The following is a 25,495-nucleotide window of genomic DNA, read 5'->3' on the forward strand; positions in this document are numbered from 1 at the left end:
TCTAGTTTATTACAAGTTGTCTTTATTTTGAACACAAATATGATTAAAAGACATTTCAGGTGATTTAGCACGTTAACCATTTTTAGGTCATAGTTGAAAAGGTCACTATAACGTCATTCATGTGACAGGTCAGGCACAGCTGATTTGACCTCTGACCCTAACTCATCATTTGCCATGACTTGTGTACAGTTTGTCAAATCTCACTATGCACATTCTTTGCATTGTTATTGTGTTTGTATCAGGATTTCTATATACTGGTACATTAAGGTAGTATGCGCCGCAAAAGTGAATGACTCACACTTTTGCTCAAACTTTGCTAAATAAAACTTTCAACCATTCTCTTACCAAATGAACGATAAAAATTGGGGATCACCCAATCAAATCAAATCACCCAACATTTTATGATATTTGAAATTCAAAATGGCCACCATTCCTGTGTTAACTCTATGGGGAAATTTAGTTTTGGATTTTTGCAAAACTAAGGTTGTTAAGTTTTTCTTTCAAGAGCTTTAAAATTAGCCCCCACAAGTGGTAGATCAGAAAAAAATTGTAGAAATTTCAAAGTCCGAAAATCTGTCCCAGAGGCGTTTTCTACCTTAAAGCTTTGCAGACCACTTGATTATTGAAATGGTTATTAATTCTGGAATCTGGACAACATGATGCATGTGATAAATTTGAATTTAGCCCTCTTACTCAACACAATGACTGAAATCTATAACATTGTAACATTACAGCAAAGTGAGCCAAATATGTGTGTCCTGAAATAATCTTGTAACCCTTTCACCGCCATGGTTTGGCCAAAACCTGTTGTTATCAATGCTGAGTGTGGACCTATTCACAGGGATTTAGGGGTGACCAGCTTTAATGTTGAAAATTAATCTGCGGGTTTCAAACCCAGGGTTTCAAACTCCTGCTGGTGTGTTGGTTTTTGATCTTCTATGCAGCATATATATTGTATCCATTACACTGATGTGTGATGAATGAAATCAAAATTCCTAAATTTGAACTGATATGTGACAAATGTACATGTACTCTTAATTCCTAACTTAGAATTGCAATGTCATGTTTGTACTTTTTGAAGGAATCATTGTAAATAATGTCAATCATGTCTTTCTTGATACAGTTTTGAAAATAACATTACTGAGATATTCATCAAATATTCTACAGACAGTATTATTATTATATTATACAGACAGTATTACAGTATTATTAATACTGACAGTATTATTAATGGGGAGGCTTGTTTTTAAACTATTTGATTTTGTAATTTTCAGTGTTTCAGGATCTGTGTGAAGATATTTCATAGACTTAGTATTATCACACTGTCCACTCCATTCATAAACTGAACTTGTAGAAATAGAACAATGTCAATTTCAAAATCCACTCCTTCCCATCAATGACAGATCAAACATGAGAATTATTCAAATCTTGAAGAGTTAATTCAGCAGTTTTGTTTTTGTCTGTTGGCACATTACTCACCTGTGTCTTTGGGATGACAACGACAATTACATGTTTACTTTTTACTTGTGGTATATTTTGTGGTCTGAACGATGTACAGTTGAATCGCTTAATTTGACACTGGCCTGCCTGGTCTGGTGTGTAGACTGCTACGTCTGGTGTGTAGACTGCCGTATCTGGTTTGTACTTTACACATTGATTGCAGCAGTACCGGTATATCTTGCAGTCATCAAATGTATGTCGCAACAAAGTTTACCAAACTGAATTACTATAAACTCCTTGAATGAAATGATTTTGCTGTTTGAATATATTGGGGATTGGAAACAGTCCCTTACCAAATATTGGAAACAGTCCCTTACCAAATATTCATATTTTGTTTAAAACTCTGTGGATTCAATTTGCCCACAATACAGTAACATTTACGAATTCTAATAACATTTGTTTACCAATTCTGATGACATAATTTGTTTATCACTTCTGATGACATAATTTGTTTACCATTTCTAATGACATTTGTTTACCACTTCTGATGACATCATTTATTTACCGCTTCTGATGAAATAATGTTTACTTGTTAGCAGCAGCTTGATACTCTGCGAACAATTCTTCATTTTCTTGAATCCATTTCTCTGCTGTGTTTTCCCTCAGCCAATCAGAAGTCTTCACTTGGTTTTGAAACAAAGTCACCAGGTCATCCAAATTATCTGAGAGAAAAAATCAAGAGCTTGAGAATTACCATGGAAATCAAAAATTCTGAGTATTCTCTCAATCTGTCATACAAACAAAGTTCTCTCCATATGGTTTTTTGTATTTTTTTAATTAATTGTCATTTACTCATTCATACCTGAATCTTTTCCAGGAACAGCGCCCTCTATGAGACTTCCAAGACCAGCAGCACTTCCAGCCACTACATTTTCAAAAGCACCAGAACAGAGTCCATCCAAACCTTTAAAAGCCTCAAATTCATCTCCACAGATTTCCTTCTTAATTTCCTCTAGTACCTTTCCCATTCTTTCAAGGGCTGTAAGGAAAGTCAAATACAAATTAAATGATTAATGCTGAAGAAAAGATTTCGACAAAAATCCATCTACTGTAGTGCCCTTTGAGTGCCAAAGTCAATTTTTGTCCACTGTAAACGATATAACTCAAACAATTTTTTTTCCAAATCGAGACAATTTTTTAATTTTTTTTTGTTTAAAAATTGTAGTCAGTGATGACTAATGTCAATTTGGTCAAAAATTATCACAAAAATTCAGCAAAATAGGTAAATGTTGCACTAGACTTTTGGTGGGAAAAATTACAGCACTTGATGGATTAACTGTATTATTAAACTGAGTCTGCTTTTATTGTCTTTCTTCTGTAAATTATTTTTCTAATTACCTGTTTCTATGACATTAATTGGATGAGCAAAGACAATCCGGAACCATCCCGGTTCACCACAGTCAAATCTGCTCCCAGCACTGATTCCAACACCAGCCTTTCAAATCTATGTTCAAGAGATAATTCTTCTTCAAAACTTGGTTGTGGAAGATACTGTACATAAAAGATAATAAATGTCATAGTACATCAGTAATTGTGAATAATACAAATTTTCATCACTATAAAAACAGTCCTGGCCATCCGTCTATTTATCTTGGAACTTGTATACCAAGTTTTTAAAGCAAACTGACAAGCAGTTTCTCAGCATAGATTTTTTGACCAAAATGGAAAAAGTTGCCCCCAAATAAAACAAGCGACCTAGCGCCGATATAGCTCCGCTGTGTTTATGTAGAGAATAACTATTTTTGACACATGTTGATGAAGAAGGGTGGAAATCTTTGATAGCTCGATGCAGTGGCCAGAAAAAAGTGGCTAAAATAAGCTGCAAAAATACGCAATTGAAGATTTCATCATACTTTGAATGTATCACATAGGATCATCCCTAAGAACATGTCAACCAGAGCTATCTGATGAGTAGTTTTTGAGAATAAATTTTTTGATCAACAATGGCAAACAATTGCCCCCAAAAGTAAAAATTGCAGATTTCATCATAATTTCAAAAGATCAAATTTAGTTCATCTATAGAAACCTGTATACCAAATTTCAAAGCTGTTAGACAAGTACTTTTTGAGAAACGCATTTTTTGACCAAAAATAGGAAAAATTGCCCCAAAAATTCAAAATTGCAGATTTCATCATTATTTCAATAAATATCATTTAGTTCATCTATGGAAACCTGTACACCAAATTTCAAAGCTATCAGATGAGTAGTTTGAATATACACATTTTTTGACCAAAAATGGCAAAAATTGCCCCAAAAATACAAAATTACAGATTTCATCAGAAATTAAATATATATTACTTAGCTCATCTGTAGAAACCTGTATACCAAATTTCAAAGCTATCAGACCAGTACTTTTTGAGAAACACATGTTTTGACCAAAAATGGCAAAAATTGCCCCAAAATTACAAAATTGCAGATTTCATCATAATTTCAATAACTATCATTTAGTTCATCTGTAGGAACCTGTACACCAAATTTCAAAGCTATCAGATGAGTAGTTTTGGAAATACACATTTTTGACCAAAATGGTAAAATTGCCCCAAAATTATACAAAATTGCAGATTTCATCATAATTTCAATAAATATCATTTAGTTAATCTGTAGGAACCTGTATACCAAATTTCATAGCTATCAGATGAGTAGTTTTGGAAATACACATTTTTTGACCAAAAATGGCAAAAATTGCTCCAAAAATACAAAATTACAGATTTCATCAGAAATTCAATACATATTATTTAGTTTATCGATAGAAACCTGTATACCAAATTTCAAAATATCAGACCAGTACTTTTGAGAAATACATTTTTTGACCAAAAATGGCAAAAATTGCCCCAAAAATACAAAATTACAGATTTCATCAGAAATTAAATATATATTACTTAGCTCATCTGTAGAAACCTGTATACCAAATTTCAAAGCTATCAGACCAGTACTTTTTGAGAAACACATGTTTTGACCAAAAATGGCAAAAATTGCCCCAAAATTACAAAATTGCAGATTTCATCATAATTTCAATAAATATCATTTAGTTCATCTGTAGGAACCTGTACACCAAATTTCAAAGCTATCGGATGAGTAGTTTTGGAAATACACATTTTTTGACCAAAACTGGTAAAAATTGCCCCAAAATTAGTACAAAATTGTAGATTTCATCATAATTTCAATAACTATCCTTTAGTTAATCTGTAGGAACCTGTATACCAAATTTCAAAGCTATCGGATGAGTAGTTTTGGAAATACACATTTTTTGACCAAAAATGGCAAAAATTGCTCCAAAAATACAAAATTACAGATTTCATCAGAAATTCAATACATATTATTTAGTTTATCTATAGAAACCTGTATACCAAATTTCAAAACTATCAGACCAGTACTTTTTGAGAAATACATTTTTTGACCAAAAATGGCAAAAATTGCCTTAAAAATGCAAATTTCCATATTTCTGCACAATTTGAACAAATCTGAAATAGATCATCCCTAGGGACCTATGTACCAAATATCAAAGCTATCTGACTAACACTTTTGAAGAAGAAGATTTTTAAAGATTTTTTTACCAGAAATGACAAAAATTGCCTTAAAAATACAAATATGCAAATTTCGCCACAATTGAACAAATCTAACTGAAGTCACACTAAGCAAACTGCATATCAAATTTCAAAGCAATTAATTGGACAAGCGGTTTCAGAGGAGAAGATTTTTTTACCAAAAACACCAAAAAATGCCCCAAAAATACAAATATGCAAATTTCACCACGATTTGAACAAACTGAAGTGAGGTCACCTTAAGTGAACTGCATATAAAATTTCAAAGCAATTGGACTTGCGGTTTCAGAGGAGAAGGCAATTGTTGACGGACGACGACGGACGACGACGACGACGATGGACGACGGACGACGACGGAAAATCAACCTATTTGATAAGCTCCGCGTCGCGTGACAGCGGAGCTAAATATGAAAATAACACTAGAATTCAAACAAACCTGACTAATGTAAACCATAGGATCATGCAAACCAACTTTCTATAATTCTAAGTAATGTGACAAGCAGTTTAAGAGTACACAGATTTTTTGCCCAAAACTTGCCTTAAAAATTCAAATATGAAAATTTCACCATCATCTGAACAAATCAGACTGAGGTTAACCCTAAGATAATGCATATCAACTGAAATTATTCTGCTGAAGTGCAGCGTCCTTGGAAGGTTATTTCTGATTGGTTAATTGTCAGTATTCAAACCAACTTAGGGAGTCTGTTTGTATTATTCTATTGTAATGGTAAGATACCGCCACCAAATTGGATAACAGCTTCCAGGATGCTGAATATCAGCCCAAATTATTTACTGTTTTCTCAGGAAATACAAAACAATCATTACTGTGAGAAGAGTTAAGTAGAATTCTTACCAATCTAAAATCTGCCCATATAAACAGACCAGCAGATCGGTGTAAATGTGGAATACCTAACTTGGTCAAGCCATCCGATATACACTGATGTGACTCCCTAAGTCGTTGATGATTTGTTGGAAAGAAGACATTGTTAATCCACTCTGGAAAGAAAGAGGGTTATGGAACTCTGAAGATTACACAAATCCACCATGTGCAACAGTTCAATGGCTTGAGTACAAGTGACATTGGTTTTTGTATCAAAGGGGCTGGCATAGGAACAATTCTTTTACTCCAAAGAATGTACATTAACTCGTCATTATCTGCCTGGGGAATTCATTTATTTATTCTGAATCATTTGGTTGCGCGAGTTTCCTTGAACATGTGTTTTCAGTGCATTATTCCAAGATCAAAGTTGGACATCCAAAATGAAAACAGAATATGGTTATTTTAACTTTCACCTTGGAATAATGCACTGAAAACACATGTTCAAGGAAACTCCCGCAACAAAATGATTCAGAAATGTTAAAAATTTTTTATTTGTCCATCATCCAACAAGCCAATGCCAAATTTTACAGGATGAGGTACCCAGAACCCACTACCCAATGGAGCAATGTTCTGGAGTCTTAAACTCACTGTCCTCTAACAGTTAGTCCGTTACTCTGGACTTATAGGGTCTGGAACTCACCACCTCAGATAGTGAGTCCGGTGCCTTAATAATCACTGCCCCAGGGTGCCTCCTTTATCAGTAAAAATAGTCAGGTTTGATATTATTGTCACTAACACCATTCTAGGTAGTAGGGCGTGTTATGCTTGCATGCTAGTGTGACAATGCGTCCACATTCTAGTACCTGTCTAAATTTCCTAATTAAAGACAGCAAAACGATAGCTTACCATGATCTGATATGAATTCTGCCAATAAATTTTGTGTGTGAGATGAAACAACATTGAAATATGCCAGATAATCCACTGCTTCATGTAATTTAGAATTCTTACTGTGTAGAACACCACAACGAAAACCAGCAAGACCAAAGTCCTAGAAAATAAAATACAGACCAAATTCCAGGAAAAAATCAAATATGATACCCACAGTGTATCTGTCAGCTGGTGTGAGACGACACCAGGAATGGTTTACTAGGAATATGTTATGTCATCAATATTAAAAATATTTTCAAGAAATTGAATTTTCGATACATAGATATCTGTACCATGGCAACATAAATTAAACAATTTCATCAATATTTTTAAAGCCTTGTTAGCTGTATCAATTTGTATTTTGTTTACCAAAGATATATCATTCAATTTTCAGAGAGATGTTTTTGATTCCCATAACTTACTGATAATTTTACTCCTTCAACGCTTGAGTACTTGATTGTGTTGGACATACATGACTTACAAACTGAAAATGATTAAGTTGTTAAAATCTGTCTTTGGATTATACATCTAAGAATAAACTAGTTCCTTGAAACTGGCTGTCTTTGAATTGTACAATGTGGCAGGTCTTTGTGGAACTGGCTGTCTTTGAATTGTACAATGTGGCAGGTCTTTGTGGAACTGGCTGTCTTTGAATTGTACAATGTGGCAGCTAGGTCTTTGTGGAACTGGCTGTCTTTGAATTGTACAATGTGGCAGGTCTTTGTGGAACTGGCTGTCTTTGAATTGTACAATGTGGCAGGTCTTTGTGGAACTGGCTGTCTTTGAATTGTACAATGTGGCAGGTCTTTGTGGAACTGGCTGTCTTTGAATTGTACAATGTGGCAGGTATTTGTGGAACTGGCTGTCTTTGAATTATACAATGTGGCAGGTCTTTGTGGAACTGGCTGTCTTTGAATTGTACAATGTGGCTGGTCTTTGTGGAACTGGCTGTCTTTGAATTGTACAATGTGGCAGGTCTTTGTGGAACTGGCTGTCTTTGAATTGTACAATGTGGCAGGTATTTGTGGAACTGGCTGTCTTTGAATTGTACAATGTGGCAGGTCTTTGTGGAACTGGCTGTCTTTGAATTATACAATGTGGCTGGTCTTTGTGGAACTGGCTGTCTTTGAATTGTACAATGTGGCTGGTCTTTGTGGAACTGGCTGTCTTTGAATTGTACAATGTGGCAGGTCTTTGTGGAACTGGCTGTCTTGAATTGTACAATGTGGCTGGTCTTTGTGGAACTGGATGTCTTTGAATTGTACAATGTGGCTGGTCTTTGTGGAACTGGCTGTCTTTGAATTGTACAATGTGGCAGGTCTTTGTGGAACTGGCTGTCTTTGAATTGTACAATGTGGCAGGTCTTTGTGGAACTGGCTGTCTTTGAATTGTACAATGTGGCAGGTCTTTGTGGAACTGGCTGTCTTTGAATTATACAATGTGGCTGGTCTTTGTGGAACTGGCTGTCTTTGAATTGTACAATGTGGCAGGTCTTTGTGGAACTGGCTGTCTTTGAATTGTACAATGTGGCAGGTCTTTGTGGAACTGGCTGTCTTTGAATTGTACAATGTGGCAGGTCTTTGTGGAACTGGCTGTCTTTGAATTGTACAATGTGGCAGGTCTTTGTGGAACTGGCTGTCTTTGAATTGTACAATGTGGCAGCTAGGTCCTTGTGGAACAGGCTATCCCTGGATTATACATCTAATAGTAAACACTTACCTTGCTGAAGCCCCAAATCAAATGAGTTCTCTGTGGATCTGGTAAATCATGCAGATTTAATACACTGGTAAAACTATTATCTGGCTTGAATATTGTTCCCATGTAAATCTCATCTATCACAACATGCAGTGAATTTCTACAAACAAAAAAAAAAAGATAAAAAAGTCAGTCAAGTCACGTTCCTTGATGTGGATCCCCAATCATGTGTTCACCCAGCTACTGACATTATAAACTTTTCTATTCTGTTGAATTCTAGATTTGATGAAGTAATTGTCTTTCTGTTTTTTCTCATTGGGAATATTCCTAGACTTTAAGTCCATAATGAGTAGTTTCTACCTTGTGGTGATGATAAAACATTATGGTACATGTATATGTACAAAACTTTCCTTCAATTTAAAACATTACTCACAGTATTTGTACAATTAAGGTATAATGCGCCTCAGGGACAGCTACTTTGACTCAAACGTCGACTGACAATTCTTTTCTAATCTACCACTTGTGGGGGCTCTTTTTAAAGCCCTTCAAGTAAGAAAAGCTTCATCAACTTAGATTTTTGAAAATTAAAATTCTAATTTACTCCATACAGTTAACACAGGGATGGTGGCCATTTTGAATTTTAAATATCCGTCAATCTTGGGTTATTTGTTTCTACAGTACCAAAATTTGCATGATGACCCCCGATTTTTATTCTTGATTTTGAAAGTGAATGGTTGAAATATTCCTTGAGGGAAATTTTGGCAAATGTTTGCCTTTAACTTTGAGGCACATACTACCTTCAAAAAAAACCCCAAAATTTAAACTATCTGTAAAAAATAAATGTTGCAGTTTACCCTGATAAGTGCATTGTGGGATCGCTTTTACTGAGCTAAGAAGATCTCACAAGTGACGTGAAACAAAACATAGCGTCAATGACACCGTGCTCACATCTGATTTGATGTGGCAGGCCAGAGTGAGTGTAGTACATACATTTAGTTTCAATGGACCTAACTTGTAGTCATCATAATGTCAAGTGCATTTGAACACATTTTGATGCATAGTCTATCAAATGCCAAGGCTGAACTGTTGCAATGGACAGACACATATACCGGTACAACACCATGCAGCCTGGTACATCAAAATTAGTGATACAATCTACTCTATGTCCTTTTGTAATATTGTAAAACATGGAATTAATGTAATCAAGCAGTAATATTTAAGAAAACAACTTATTGTTAGCTTGTAGGTCTTTGCTTGTGTTTCTGTACAAATCATCACCAACATGTCAAATTCTGACTTGCAGTTATTGAGATTTTCACCAAGTTTGCACTTTTGATCTTAATTAGCATACTTTTGGTGAATGATAACTTAATTCAAACAAACTTCCATTTACAGTTGAGCATGCCTTTACACACCAAACACATAAAACTATTGTACTGGAAAAACAGCCGATAAAAAAACACCATGGTGTTAGAAGATCAAAACAACAGACCTTTCTGGTTTGACCCTCCGTCAGTGAATAAAAACACTGGGTGTCAAGAGCTACAAGCATGGACGAATACACTACAAACCAACAACCATTAGAGAACCAAAAAGAAAACAACAAGGAGTACACAGAAACCAGGAGTACACAGAAACTAAAACATATGGACACATTAAAACGAGGCAAGGATGGAGAGCCAATCAAGGGACAGTCAAATGAAAAGCATCAAACATGGCATTGATAGAAGCTGGTACCAAAGTGTCCAGCTTGAAAATAAATGACTGCTCCTTGATGTGGCAAATGATATCTCCTTGTATCAACACCAAAGCTGTCACAATCATGAGTGTTTTCTTTCAATGGCTTTGTGGTGTTTGGTCAGTGTTACATTTTGAAAACAATCGCATTAAAAGTTTCAAAAATGCTGAATATCACAAATGTTACACATAGAACAATTTATTAATACCTGTGTGCAAAATGAAGACAATCCATGATGACTTCTGCTGGATAAATATCTCCTAATGGATTATGTGGATTTATCAAAAATAATCCACGAACATTTATCCCCTGTAATGGATAATAATAATAATAGACAAATAACAAATATATTAAGATGGATTTTGATTGAGTGAGTGTCATTAGAATATTTTCATTGGGCATCCAAATACATACTGGTAATTGAAGTTCTCTCATTAATAAGGGGACAGTAAATGGATACACCATCTAAACTGTAACAGTGTGAAGGCAACATCATCTACGGAATACCTTGACAGATGAATTATGGTAGTATGTGCCTCAAAAGTAAAAGACTTATGCTTAAACTTCCTACAAATATCTTTCAACCATTCTCTTTCAAAATCAAGAATTAAATTTGGGGATCACCATGCAAATTTTGGTACTAGAGAAACAAATTACCCAAGATTTACCGATATTTGAAATTCAAAATGGCCGCCATCCCTGTGTTAACTCTACAGAAAAAAATAAAATTTCTGATTTTTGAAAAACTAAGACAGTGAAAATTTTTCTTACTCCGAGAGCTTTAAAATGAGCCCCAACAAGTGGTAGATCAGAAACGAATTGTAAAAGTTTGAGAGTCTGAATATCTCCACCGGGGAGCATTCTTGTGACCTTCAAACAAACTAAAGCCCAAATAGCTGCAAATGTGTAACAAAATGCTCTCAACATATCCACAGTTTTCCAAGAGTTTTCTTTGAATAAGAGACCCATTAGAGACTAAAAACGTGTATTAAGTGTAGAACACCATCATAAGTGTCGAACGTGGCATGTAAATTCAAATGTTTTAACATTAATTTAGATTTCCCGCCATTTTCAAAAACTAATCCTATGACAGAGAAATAAAGATTTCAAAGGCAAAATGTTTGCCATTCAGTGTTGTGAAATCAAGTAAATGGCATCATTCTGTTTCTGGAATGATCAAGATGTGTATGTGCAGGAAATACTGTGTTTTTGTACTTTTCCATGTGATGCCATTTTATGAGTGCAGCACCCATTTATTATTCAGCCTCTAAAAACATGTAGCCATGGTCCAAATCATCAAGCAGTGATACTTCAATACACATCCTTCAGTTAGCACATTTACAGGAACCAACTTTGGTTTGAAAATAAAATGAAAATAATGGATTAAAAATACTTCATAACAGAAAATCCATTATCAATTCAGCAGTTTTATAAAACAAAGATGAGTATTTTACCTGCAAATTGACATATAGATGTACTTTCATTTCATAATAATTCACCTACAAACTCAAATCCTGTGTGACAACAAAGATCATGGGGCTCAAGACTTGCAATTTATTCCCATAGACATGTATAAATTCCTGTTCAGAGGAACAAATTCTGTTGACGGGTGTTAGATTGATTTAAGGGAAGGGTGCGCCTCAGGGACAGATATTTGGACTCCAAAATTTTTCCAATTTTTTTCTGATCTACCAGTTGTGGGGATTCATTCTGAAGCCCTTTGAGTAAGAAATACTGTAACAGTCTTAATTTTCTGAAAATCCAAATTTTTATTTTTTCCATAGAGTTAACACAGTGATGGTTGCCATTTTTAATTTCAAATATCGATAAAGCTTTGGTAATTTGTTTCTCTTGTACCAAAATTTGCACGCTGACTCCCACTTGTTTTTCTTGATTTTGAATGTGAATGGTTGAAAAATTTCTTGAGGAAAATTTGAGCAAAAGTCTTTCACTTTCAAGGCACGTATTACCATAAGCATGAGTACTGATTACATGAAAATTTACAAGTCCATTGAAATTCTGAACTGGTAATAGAGATACTGCCCTCAGTGGTGTTCAGTAGATCACAAGTCCATTTTAGTGATTTAAAGTCTGCCTACTACAGCTATCATTACAGGTCTGACATAATCAGCAAATCAAATACATGATCCAAAATAGAAAAAATAAAAAATGCATGAATCAAACAAACAATGATTCTGATTTGTGTTGGAAATCATAATCATGGCATATTTTATCATACACTGCCACTGTTTTCAATCTCATCCATTGGTTGTCAGATATGATGTTACTGAGATCATCAGTGTTTCCATATATTTGCATCGCATTGCAACATGTACAGTCATACCTCGTCTCTGGCTTTCCTCAATGCAGTTTCTAATCTATCAACTGTTAATTGAAAAGGCCTTTTCTCACCAGCATCAAAATTGACCTGCATGAAACAGATAAGGTAAACATGATTAAATATAAAATCTAGTTGAATCAAATAAGTAGTGAGTGTATGTATCATGATATCTCATAGGACACTCATAATCATATCATTCCAGTTTATTGATGGCCCAAATAGAGCAATCTGATTGGGATGTGAAAAGAACTGTGGTATATTGGCAATGTAGCACGGTTGGCACATGCGCGAGCTCTTGGCAAGAGTAAAAATCCGTTTTTGACGTTCCACACCAGAATTTCAATATACTGTTATGATATAATAGCAATGAATCACATCCAGCGATGGTATACCACTCAATTTTGACCAGTTCACTTCATATATGCACTCGCTATCGCTCGTGCATATATGTCGTGAACTGGTGAAAATCTTGAGTACACTGTCGCTGAGTGTACTTTATTTCTTACACATATCACAATGTCAATGAAATTTTCAAAATATATTATTCCTGTCTTTCCTTGTCCATATTAGAAATTTCATAAATATTTGACTTGTAAACCAATGTTATATATGACTCAAAGATGCTCAGTTAAAGGCAAAGATGTTGATCCCAGAGTATCGGGGTAACACTGGTTCATGGCTGATTTGTTGATTGAATGGCATTAAGGTACGACGACTTAAAGCCCAACATATTGAATCACGAGGGATTGTGGCAGGACCACTTAAAGGGACAACTTTGATATCAGCTTTATCTAGAAGCAAGCTGATTATCATGATAAAAAATTCAATGGAAAAGAAAGAACTGACACCATGCAAATACATACTGTCAACAAGTACCGGTATTAATGTGAGAACCAGGGATTGAATGCTGCCCCTTTAAAAGCTAATGGTTTGATCCTCTTTGGAGAAAGGTTGAATTCACTTTAGAAATGATTGTTGCAGTGTTGAAGTCTGGTGTTTTTAATTGAAGCTGAATTCACAGTCAAAGTAATTCTGCACTCAAAGTCACCTTTCACTGTCAAATTTTAGTTTGAAATGGACTTCCATAGATGGAAGTAGGGAAGGATTATGGACTTCCATAGATGGAATTAGGGAAGGATTATGGACTTCCATAGATGGAAGTAGGGAAGGATTATGGACTTCCATAGATGGAAGTAGGGAAGGATTATGGACTTCCATAGATGGAAGTAGGGAAGGATTATGGACTTCCATAGATGGAAGTAGGGAAGGATTATGGACTTCCATAGATGGAAGTAGGGAAGGATTATGGACTTCCATAGATGGAAGTAGGGAAGGATTATGGACTTCCATAGATGGAAGTAGGGAAGGATTATGGACTTCCCGATGGAAGTAGGGAAGGATTATGGACTTCCATAGATGGAAGTAGGGAAGGATTATGGTCACTTTGAGTTGATTCTCCACTTGACACTCTCACAGCACATCACATTATGCTATATAACTAAATATGCATTGTTTTATATTGTAGGAATTCTCATGGATTTATCAGAATACGATAATAGTTTTGATTAATCCTCTTTTTACCAGGCTCCATAAACAAACCATAGAAATAAATACCACTTGGGAGAAAGAAGATTAAATGGTGATGGGTATCCCTATGTGTACATGTATATCAATATGGCTGATTTACTTTACACTCAGTCCATATGTGGCCTGTGAGAGTGTCAGTAGACGCTTTCTTGGGACAGATCTATGAAACCCGGTACTGTGCTTGCAGCCATTATAAGTCAGATAGTGGATGAACTCTGATTGTAAGAATTACCTGGCTTTGTAGATATGCATACACTGGTTTGACCTCACCCACTCTGGTCATATCTGCAGTTAAACCAACATTGATTCCTCCGTAACACGGTGCAGGTATTAGAAAACCATCTGTGATAAAATACAGCAAAATAAAGCTGTTTGAACAAAATCAACTGTTTGAACATGGTGTTTCATTTTAAGATCTGTATTTCTTCTCTCATTACATGAGAGTTTAAATCATGAGAAGTACAGTATTTGATTGTTCACGAATTCAAAGAAATACACATCTCCATTGCAATATGCCTACAGCTTAATGGGCAAATTGTCACGAATCTGAATATCTGGCTGTTTTGACGAATCATTTTGTCTTCTGCTACTGGTAGATAAGGCACAAATCAACACTGCCACAAAGCAATTGTTGTTAAAGTTTGTCTTGTCAAACATAGCTCTTTCTTTTGCCTGGCTTTATAGGATACATCAATCTAGCTCTAAAGATATAATGCTGTCATGGTAACAGCTAATGATGGAAAAGGTGCCATGGCAACAACAATCACATGACTTGATTAATCTTATGTTTATAGTGAGGGCTCCCTCTTATTGGTTTATAATTTTCCATACGATCAACTCTTGCTAATTTGCTGTAGGCAGTGTTCCTGCAAGCAATAAATGATTGAAGGTCTCTACATTTGATATCTGTATTCAAAGTGCCAACTGCCTTAAACAAAGGGATATAGTCGTCGGAACTACCCTCAAAGGTCGTATGGGACCCATACGATCCATAGCAACAATGTATCCAAGGCACAATGGTGATTGATGACAGTTAAAACATGTCTGTCATAATCTATCATCGTATACTTTAAATTTTGCAGCTATGATGATGAGATGCATCTTGATATCGTGCGCGAAATACATTGTTTGTAAACAAGAAACTTGCACAGGCGCTGTTCCGACGATTATATCCCTTTAAATCTGTACAAACAATTGGCAAAAAAGATTTGAAATTTCTTGTTGACCGATACTGCTATATTGGGCTTTTTAAACTATAGTAAAGTTTTAATATTTCATCGTACATTTATGCAAGGAATTCATGAAGAAATACTTTAAACTGTAACACAGCATTTACAATGTCAGGACTAGCTGTGACATAATGGGTCACAACATTTTGGATCCTTAACACTGTACGAGACAGAAATGATAATATTCCCATTGTGGGATCTAGTAATACTCACCTCCTGGATCACAAATTATATATGTCAATGTTGTTATAACGCTCTCAGCTCCATTAAGTATGGATATCTGGTAAATAAACACATGTGTCAATGTCATTAATGCTCTCAGCTCCATTCAATATGGATATCTAGTAAATAAACACATATGTCAATGTCATTAATGCTCTCAGCTCCATTAAGTATGGATATCTAGTAAATAAACACATAGCAGAGCTGGCTACTGGTTCTTTATTCACACTATTCATGAGAGTTAATATGCACATCTAAAAATCAACTAATGTCCCCTTTTTCAAATGAAATAGACACAGTCCCTTTATATGCATGGTATGGTACTATAACATCTATCTCCACGTCTTTGCTCTTTGTTGACTGTCTATGCATGCATTGATGAAATATAAAATATGTTTGATGAATGTAAATGTTATTTGTATATAAATACCACTGAATAAATAAAACACCCAATACAAAGTAAATAACGGTGAAAATGATTACATTACCAAAATTTTTTGTTAGAATACAGCCATTATATGATGGAGTACGTCTGTTGTTAGAATACAGCCACACACTGTGCCACAGTGCAATGATTGTTATACATGACCATTTCATAATGGAAAGAAAATTAGGGCAAGAAATATTGTATTACTCTGCTCTGGCGATGGTTAGAGTACAGAATTATTTACATGGTTTCAATGCTCAGAAGACCTTGTGCCATCTCAAAACATTTATTTTTTTCTCATGACATGAAAATGCTTTGTTAGTTATACATGGTTATATAAGTTTAAAATAATCTTATCACTCAGCTTTGATGTTTCTTTTACTCTTGGATTGACCTTTGACCTTGCTTTTTCTCCGGTCAGCCTCACGCCTATCAATTTTATCCACAACATTTATTTTTATATGAATCATTGATTTGTTGTGATCAGCTGACAGAAAGATACTCACATGTTCAGCACTGACAGGTTTCGATGATTTGGTCTTCATTGTCAAGTAATCTGCCACAGCTTGCCGAAGTTTCAGAGTTCCTCTGTTATCACAGTATTGTAACATCCAACTTTCAATGACGTGATGCTTGGGATCTTCTAGCTGTACAGTGAGTTGGACATAAGCAATAGAAATGTGTTATAGTTGTACAGGAGGGACTGTGGTACTCGTTTGAAATGTAACCTAGTGCCTGTAGAATAACTTGGCGTTTATTCTGGTTGATAGAGGGCAGTATTGTAACAGCTAAGATTCCTCCATATGTACAGTATATAGCACTCATTCAGATTGTCATGGATAGTTGATGATGGACTAAGGTCACCTCATTTAGATCATCTGGTAATGTCTTTGTTTATAAGAATTTGGAATTGATCATTGAATCTTGGGTGCGTGGAGAGAAGTAAAAGATAGAGAGAAAATTTACAAGGGAGAGATCGCTAGCAATTACCTTACATTTTTTGCTAGGTGAATGACAGTGCAGAATTGTGGAGTAAGGAGTGCATGCTTAACCAACCCCAAAACAAGTGTCAAATATTGCAACATGCACAAATATTTGCAACCCCTCCTTTCTGACCATCTCCTCCCCAAGATCTAATGGTACATCCCAGTAGAGATGCAATCAGTGCAGCTATCTGTTTGCCTTTCTGCAGATTTCAATGGTGTCACATATTTGTTTCTCAGATATTCTTGTTCAAATCCTGATACTACCTGGCCAACTATGACATGCTTTTACAGTAATGTCACTGCCTCAGTGAGGGAACAAGTTCACTGTCAGATTGAAAGAGTGGAAGGTATCAAAATATACATATACCAAATGTAAGCTAAATATTATAATTTGAAGTTTGTTACCTTTACTTTGATAATGTCATCACATAGGTGATTTTCGCTCAGTGAAAGACGTATAAATCCCTGAAAATGAAGCAAGAAAACCATTTGAATTGTTTTTAATTTATTAAAATGACAGCTTAATACATTTGTCAGCTCATTTCCCTAGGTTTTTAAGGAATCTAAAAAAATAATAAATCAGTTAAAACTTAATTGAACAGGTCAATAACTGTAAATAAGTCGACAGAAAAACTTGGTGGTGTACTGAGAAATTAAAGTCATGCTCTCTTCAATGATGCAATCATAAAAAGAGTTAACTTCTTGCTTTACTTAAAAAAAAACATGAATGACACACCAGTTTCCATGTCTCAAACAAAATTTCAAAAGTACGTAGAAAGCGGAGGAGACCTGTGTGTGTAGGTGTGTGCGGCCAGAGACCTGATAGTATCACATGTGTAGAACTGCTAGCTCAGCATTGCAGGGCTGTAGTTATTTGGGAAGCGCCCTCCTCCCCCCAACCCAACCCCCCCTCCCGCCATACACTGCCATGCAGAGCTAGTGTCGTACCACTACCAGCATCGTCCGCTCGCACGGCTCGTTAGCCAGACAGGAGTCTTCCACTAAGGGAGCCGTCATTATTTACGGCCTGGGGGGGGGTCGGAGGAATTGCTTTCGAAACTCCAAAATTTCGAGTAACCCCCCCTGCCAACCATGACGTGTTTGAGTAACCCCCCCTCTCTGCTACAGAAAATTTGAGTGACCCCCCTCCCCCCAAAAAAATTGGGAAAGTTAAATATCTATACAGTAAAATGGATTGCTGCTGCGACACGCCCTGTACAGACCCTGATTAAACCCTGTGGTATACCGGTAGGTCTTTGTCGGAAGGAGGTTCCAATTGCTGTGGCAGGGGCTGATGTACAGGTCTGTATCCAGTGCTCTGGTGACATGCAGTTATTCTGTAGGATTTTTTTCAAGAGGGGAAGATGTGGTGCGAAAGCACCACAAGAGACCACATAAGCGGTCGCGGGGGGAGGTCAGGAGGGGGGTGTCCCCCCTCCTGCCATTGGAGCTTTTGAAAAATAGAGGTTAAAATGGTGTTATTTGGTGGCACTTGGGGAGTATTTTTTTCGTATAAAAACTCAAAGGAAAATAAATCTGAGACAGTATTCCAAAACTTATATTTCAGTTCACTGATTTCAACTATATTTTTTGAAACCGAAAAAATAGCGACAGACATATATTTATTCACATTTTATTTATTATTATTTTCCTGCAATAAAAGATGGGTTTGTTGTCAAGGCATTCAACTGGTTTTAAACTTTATAGCATCAGAATAAGCTTGCTTTACACATTTTCCCCTATCGGTAACCTATACAATGTAGAATATAGAAAGCAGATGTTTCTCATTAATGATCAGGCAAGTATATCAATCTTTAATTAGGAAATACTGAAAAATGTACTCAGTCCTAGCCTCTAACATAAGGCTTGCCACGTCGAATAGCTGATCATTCTCGTCTGAAGATCACAATAACGTGAAACACATAGTGTAATGAGATTTTAGTTTCTACTTGAAACCATCTGTATTATGATATATATATATATATATATATATATATATATATATATATATATATATATATATATATATATATATATATATATATTATGTGTGTGTGTGTGTGTGTGTGTACACAAATACTGGGTATGAATTTACATATCTATACTATTATTGTTGTATTAATTCGTAACTCCACTAAATGCTTCAATACATGTCAACAAAATTGAGTAGCCCCCCCCCCTTCTTGTTCTCCACTTTTGAGCAACCCCACCTTTTAGCTTTCGATTTTTTGAGTGACCCCCCCCCCTCAGATTCCTCCGACCCCCAGGCCATAAATAATGACGGCTCCCTAACTACGGGAAGCATCCAGCTGCCTTGCTGCGAATCCGTAGCCTCTACCACTCGGGTAGGTTGGTCATTGGAGTGGTAGTGACTGGTAGGACACGTCAAGGAGTGGCAGGGCTCGTTTTCGCAGCAACCAGCTGCCCGAACAGCAGGCCTTGGCAAGCGAAGATGCACTACCATGCACTTGCTGCGAATCCGTAGCCTCTGCCACTCGGGTAGCTTGGTACCGCTACATTGGTAGCCCTACGAGTATGGCGAGAGTGTCCGGCTTTGGCTACGCCGCCTCCCACCTCCGCCATACAAACGCCTGCGCAAAAAAGTGGAGATTTGCGGTGCCGATCGGGACCGCAGAGATAACGTGTACAAATCAGCAAATTGGTACCCGAAACCTGTGTCGGACGATCCGCGTGAGCACAAGGGATGTTCGGACAGGGTTTGCGATCACAACAATGTCTTCATTTACGTTAAAAACTACGAAAAACTACCCGTAAGCGGTAGATCGGTAGATGTGAGCCGCCATGTTTATTCTCGCTAAGCGAGATTACCCAGCAAACATTGCGCGAAAGCAAAAAGACTGCGAAACTTTTTTTTCATGATATTTTGCGTTTGTCGAAACCGTTTCAGTTCCATGTCTCTCCTTGTATAAGCTTTAAAAATAACATGAAATAAAATAAATCGTTATATGGAAGCTTTTGGCATTTAAGGTATGATATTTTTTCTGACTTTATTGTTGTGGAAATTTCATTGCATCCCAAACATTCCGCTGTTGAGTTTATGTTCAGCATGTTCAGAGAGAAGTGATGATACCAGCAATAAAACTCATTAATTAATTAAAGTCTGGCTTTCTACCAGAGAGGCTAGCACATGAGATTCTGTGGAACAAAACAAACATTCGTGGAGGAGCTGGACATAACATCGCCATGGACTTAGGTACTGAGTTTCTAAACAATGAGTTCAAAGGTAAGAAAAAATGTGTAATTTTCAATACTGAGATGGGAGCCTCTTCTTATGATATGGGTCATGTTAATTATAATATGACACCACACACCGGATCGCTCACTATAGAGTCAGTCAATAGTGGCTAACTCTCTCAATAACGAATCTGGCTTCTCCTCCTCGAGGACGAAGATGACTTCATCACACAACCATGCGGAGGGGATACAAAACAAGAGAGCGACTGATGAAGGAACCCCATTTTTGGTTCCGAAATACCGTTAAGACGAATCACTCAGTCAACAAACTGGTTTACCGGGGACCCAGATCACATGACTAGGGTCAAAGCACTATCGATTCACCGGTGTCTCGCCATGTTTTCCACACAAAATAAATGCAATGATCCTTTTATTCACCATATCGTAATATTAAACAATCTTGGTAGAGCCGATTCGTGGAGTTGCCTTCATTTTCCTTTATATTGTCATAGTTTATCTATTGTGGAAGCTTACTATATCATTAACTGGTAAGATGAACTAAATAGAACAGTTGCACACGTTTTTTGGGTTTGGAACATTTTAGATATTCTGAATTTTTTCATGGTGCAGATCAATGATTGCGATAAAAATCACTTGTACTTTAAAAAAATAGTGGAATAATATCATAGAAGGCAAAGACAATTCTGACAATCTAAGCAATGAGAACAAAAATTTAGTATTCTCAATTTTACCAAAGTATTTTCAGATAATTTGAACGATAATTTACAGCTTTCCATCAAATCTACTCTAAACCAGGAAAACAGCCAAAGGTGATTTTCTTGACATTGTTTGTTAAAAAAGCATTATTTGACTGGCCATCACTGGTTACCGGTAACTTGGTAGTTTTATCAACTTTTGCAGGTACCTTCTAGAACCTCTAAATTTGATGGCAAATTGACAAATGGCCAAAGTGACCAAAACGCTACTCTAACCAAATATTATAGAAAAACTGAAATAGACGTCATTTTCACTATGATATGGTGCATCCATTTACATTCACAGACGTGGTGAAAGACAATCCTGACTTTGATAAACTTAACCTTGTGATAAATGTGAAATATACTGTGCAAAAAACTACATTGACACATATTGATGTACATACTTCAAATTTTTACGTTTATTTCAACATTTGAGACACCTGGAAAAAAATAAAGTGAAAAGACAACAATAAACAAGATATTTTCTGCATTTTGGGATGTACATGAAGAAAAAGTCATTGTACAAGTTAAACATTTGACTACACATAATTGAAAGATATCTTAGGCTAAGATTTGAAGACCCCGACTAGTTCAGGGATTGCATTTGCCATCCCTGAACTATAAGTTGCTATAGTTGTTTGAACTATAAGTTGCTATGGCATAATTGACAGAAAATATGTGCACACTGAAGGTCACAAGAGGAAGGATTTTGACTGTGCAACATACACTTTTTCATAAAAAATGGCTATTTCTGATTACAGCTGCATGTTTGGGAATAAACCACATGAATCTACTTCTAGGATTGGTGAACTTAACATCACTCCCTCCCCTTTCGTTTGGAGTAATTCTCAACAGGGATGGCTTTATGTGTGACCATATCAGTCAGCTTTGTAGGAACGCATATTTCTCTTTGTCAAAAATAGGTAAAGTTCGTAAATTAACGGACAAGCCCACAACAAAGAAACTCATCCACGCATTCATTACCTCCAGGCTTGACTATTGCAACAGTCTGTTTTATGGCATTTCAAATGACCAGTTAAATCATCTGCAGTCTGTTCAGAAGGCGGCAGCCAGCCTAGTCACAGGTACGCGAAAATATGACCACATCACTCCGTTTTAATTGATTGACACTGGCTACCTGTGAAAGCTCGAATACATTTCAAGATTTTACTAACTACTTTAAAGATTGTCAGATGTGATGCACCCCTGTATTTGACTGATTTAATTGACCTATATGTAACGGCAAGAGATTTACGATCTTCTGAGAAATTGCGTGTGACTCCTCAACGGGGCTATTTTAATAAGTCCTACGGTCAGAGAGCATTTTCGGTATGTGCTCCTTTGCTATGGAATGCACTGCCTTCAGAAATTCGTTGCGCCAGAAATATTGCATCTTTTAAACGTTTTTTAAAGATCCACCTTTTTACTAATTTTTTTTCTCTTTAAATCCGTTTATTCATTTCGTTATAAATAATACGATACAAAACAGAGACTCAATTTAACATATACACTAACGAAAGCCAGAGAAGTACTAGGACATAATTCTCAACAAGCCTTCCCATTTTTGTCCGGCAATATCGCTATTATAATTTCGGTTTCGATTTTCATTCTACATACCCATCTTCTTTAAAAAGAGAATATGTGCAGAAGTTCTTAAAGGTGTACAGATTCTTGCTTTGACAAATTAACCATGATTTGTAAATTGAAAACATTGCAATTACAATGACATGGTTGATACAGTTATCAGCATCAAGCTTTCCAACAATCAAGTCTTTAAATGACAAGTCAATTATGATATTTTTACAAATATAAATTAAATCACTAACTTTCTTCCAGAAATGTGTAAGTCGTAGGCAGTCCCAAAACATATGTTTCTGTGTTTCTACAATACCACAAAGCCTACACAAATTACTGTTTGACTTTTCCATTTACACAATTTTCATGATTTGGTAAAATGAAATGTAAAAATTTGTACATGAACACAAAAAGTTGCCTTTCTTTTGTTAAGCCGATAGTTCTTGAAATCCATATTTTCATCCAATCGACATCCAAATTGTATCTTCTGTTCCACATTTCTATGACCCAAGGCTGAATAAATTTCTTGTTGATCAAATGTCTATAATAGTCTTTAACCTTGATTTTATCAACTGGAAAAAGTTGATCACTGTCTTCTGACATTTTGACAAAACAATCTCTAGGTAGTTAAAAACTCTAAATTCACATTTTGTCTAATGTGAACGCCTAAATTTCTTAACTGTGCTTTCCAATAAATTGGAATTGCACTAATTAGTTGAAACATCTCTGAGATCCAATTTCTCCGTACATCAAGTTTCTCGTAGATTGCTTGTATATTAAAGTCTGTTTCGTTTACAAGATCTCTAATGAATATAATTCCAGAATCAACCCAGTTGCGGAAGAATAAGGTTTTACCCTTAAACGTTATGTGTTTGTTACACCACAAAACTTGGTTTAAAATAGACTCTGTATCCGTAATTGGAGTATTTCCTCCACCACATTCATGCCAAGCAAGTATAACATCTCTGTAAAACTTTGGCAAAGTAGCAAAACACTTACAATGCCTTGTCTCTGTGAAATTCATAAGAAATATTACATTGGCTATACCATCCTTGTGTAAGTAATGGAAAGGAATTAATTTCCATGAAGGTAAGTAAATATCTACAGGTTCTGAAATAAGACGATTAACCCAGGATGGCTTTATCCTGGCTGAACACATCGGGTGCATTAATTCCACCTTGGGAAAAATCACCAATGATTGTGCACCGTTTGATTCTATCAACTTTCGAACCCCAGATAAATAAAGCAAATGATCTATCCAGTCTGACAAGAACATCATGAGGAACAGTACAAAGGTTGAAAACATACGTAAGTTTGGAAGCTGCTAAAGACTTTAACACGATTACTTTTCCATATAATGTCAACTTTCTTGTAGCCCACAAGAGATTTTACTAAATTTCACTCGTAATTGCAGGTTTTCAAGTTTTTAACTGTCTTCTTGTATCGTTTTTAACAGTTGTGTACAGCGCACGTTTGTGGAGTGCGTTTTTTTAAGAATTAAATATTATATTATTAAATATTAATACATTCTTGTCAAATCTATGGTCAAACATGGAGCTAAAAAAGAAAGGTTATTTTCATCTTTGTTTCTGGTAACTTCAGAAATTACGCGTTTACAAGACCTGTGCAGATGTTTACTCTGAACTCCAAACATGTAATAGAACAAAAGCCGTTTCCTATTGTGATATACTTTTTTATGGTAAATAAACAAATCTTGGAATAAAAACTAAAATTGTCACTTACCCATCCAATACCAGTTGTGGCACCACAAAACAATCACTTTTCAGTAACCTGTTGGCAGGATCCCACATTTATGATTGCCGGCAACAATATTTACTTATTTAAATACAATGTTACCACATTTGCTAATGAAGCTATGCATATGTTTGACCTTAACTTTTCAGTGCGAGGAATCTTTCCTTAAACCTTGTAAAGTTTTCTGTTTTGACAAGTTGTAACCCCTTTTTAGCATTTCGGATCATGTGTGTTGAAGTAAATTTACCACTGGACAGCAAAGTTTAGATAGTCATTGTTCTTTTGTTTTAAACATCAGCAAAAAAGTTTCGCAGTCTTTTAGCTTTCGCGCAATGTTTGCTGGGTAATCTCGCATAGCGAGAATAAACATGGCGGCTCACATCTACCGATCTACCGCTTACGGGTAGTTTTTCGTAGTTTTTAAGTAAATGAAAACATTGTTGTGATCGCAAACCCTGTCCGAACATCCCTTGTGCTCACGTGGATCGTCCGACACAGGTTTCAGGTACCAATTTGCTGATTTGTACACTTTATCTCTGCGGTCCCGATCGGCACCGCAAATCTCCACTTTTTTGCGCAGGCGTTTGTATGGCGGAGGTGGGAGGCGGCGTAGCCAAAGCCGGACACTCTCGCCATACTCGTAGGGCTAGGTCATTGGAGCAGCAACCATGTACCAGACAGATCTAGCATTAAAACGGCTAGGCAGTAATTTGATTGTAGTATCTACAAGTTAATACTAATTGTTATTGTATGAAGCTTTTCTGTTTGTAAGGAATAGTGACAAACAACATTCCGATATTAATTAAAGAAAGACTGATAAATGATTTGAAGTCTAATAACAGTAATATTTACTTTTGGATTTGTTTCGCGATCGTATGGTCTTCTTTCACAGTCTGACGCTCTGTCGATCTCTGGTTGTGGCTTGTTCAGAAATCGCTGACGACAACGTTCTGAGAGGATATCTGACACTTCCGATGTGTTTTCCATTGCCATTCTTTAACAGGTCAACAGTAATGTGAAAAAAAAACAAGTAAGTATGTACGCTGAGAGGCAGGGCAGCCACACATAAACACGTCTCCTGCATGAACAGCCTGACAACCTGACCTGTGGTCGTTTGTTAAACGTTGTCTAATTGGTCTACTGTGACCTCACCCTTATGTTAATGAAACATTTATCATGATTGGTTGTCTACGACTAA

General features: G+C 36.1%; 1 protein-coding gene across 1 annotated transcript; it reads right to left on the minus strand.

Moving 5' to 3' along the window:
• Nucleotides 1-2: 2 nt before the first annotated feature.
• Nucleotides 3-25,391, minus strand: LOC139142305 (1-aminocyclopropane-1-carboxylate synthase-like protein 1). The gene is made up of 13 exons (XM_070712206.1): nt 25,150-25,391; nt 17,420-17,479; nt 16,535-16,675; nt 15,593-15,659; nt 14,383-14,492; nt 12,567-12,650; nt 10,431-10,531; nt 8,509-8,644; nt 6,769-6,910; nt 5,896-6,038; nt 2,839-2,991; nt 2,303-2,479; nt 3-2,162 (listed from the first exon to the last, which is right to left on the minus strand). Exons 1-11 carry the CDS (start codon nt 25,288-25,290, stop codon nt 2,845-2,847), a joined length of 1,272 nt encoding a protein of 423 aa, XP_070568307.1. The 5' UTR covers nt 25,291-25,391; the 3' UTR covers nt 3-2,162; nt 2,303-2,479; nt 2,839-2,844.
• Nucleotides 25,392-25,495: the final 104 nt, after the last annotated feature.

Source organism: Ptychodera flava, chromosome 1 (assembly GCF_041260155.1).
Source record: "Ptychodera flava strain L36383 chromosome 1, AS_Pfla_20210202, whole genome shotgun sequence".
NCBI classification, from domain to species: Eukaryota; Metazoa; Hemichordata; class Enteropneusta; family Ptychoderidae; genus Ptychodera; species Ptychodera flava.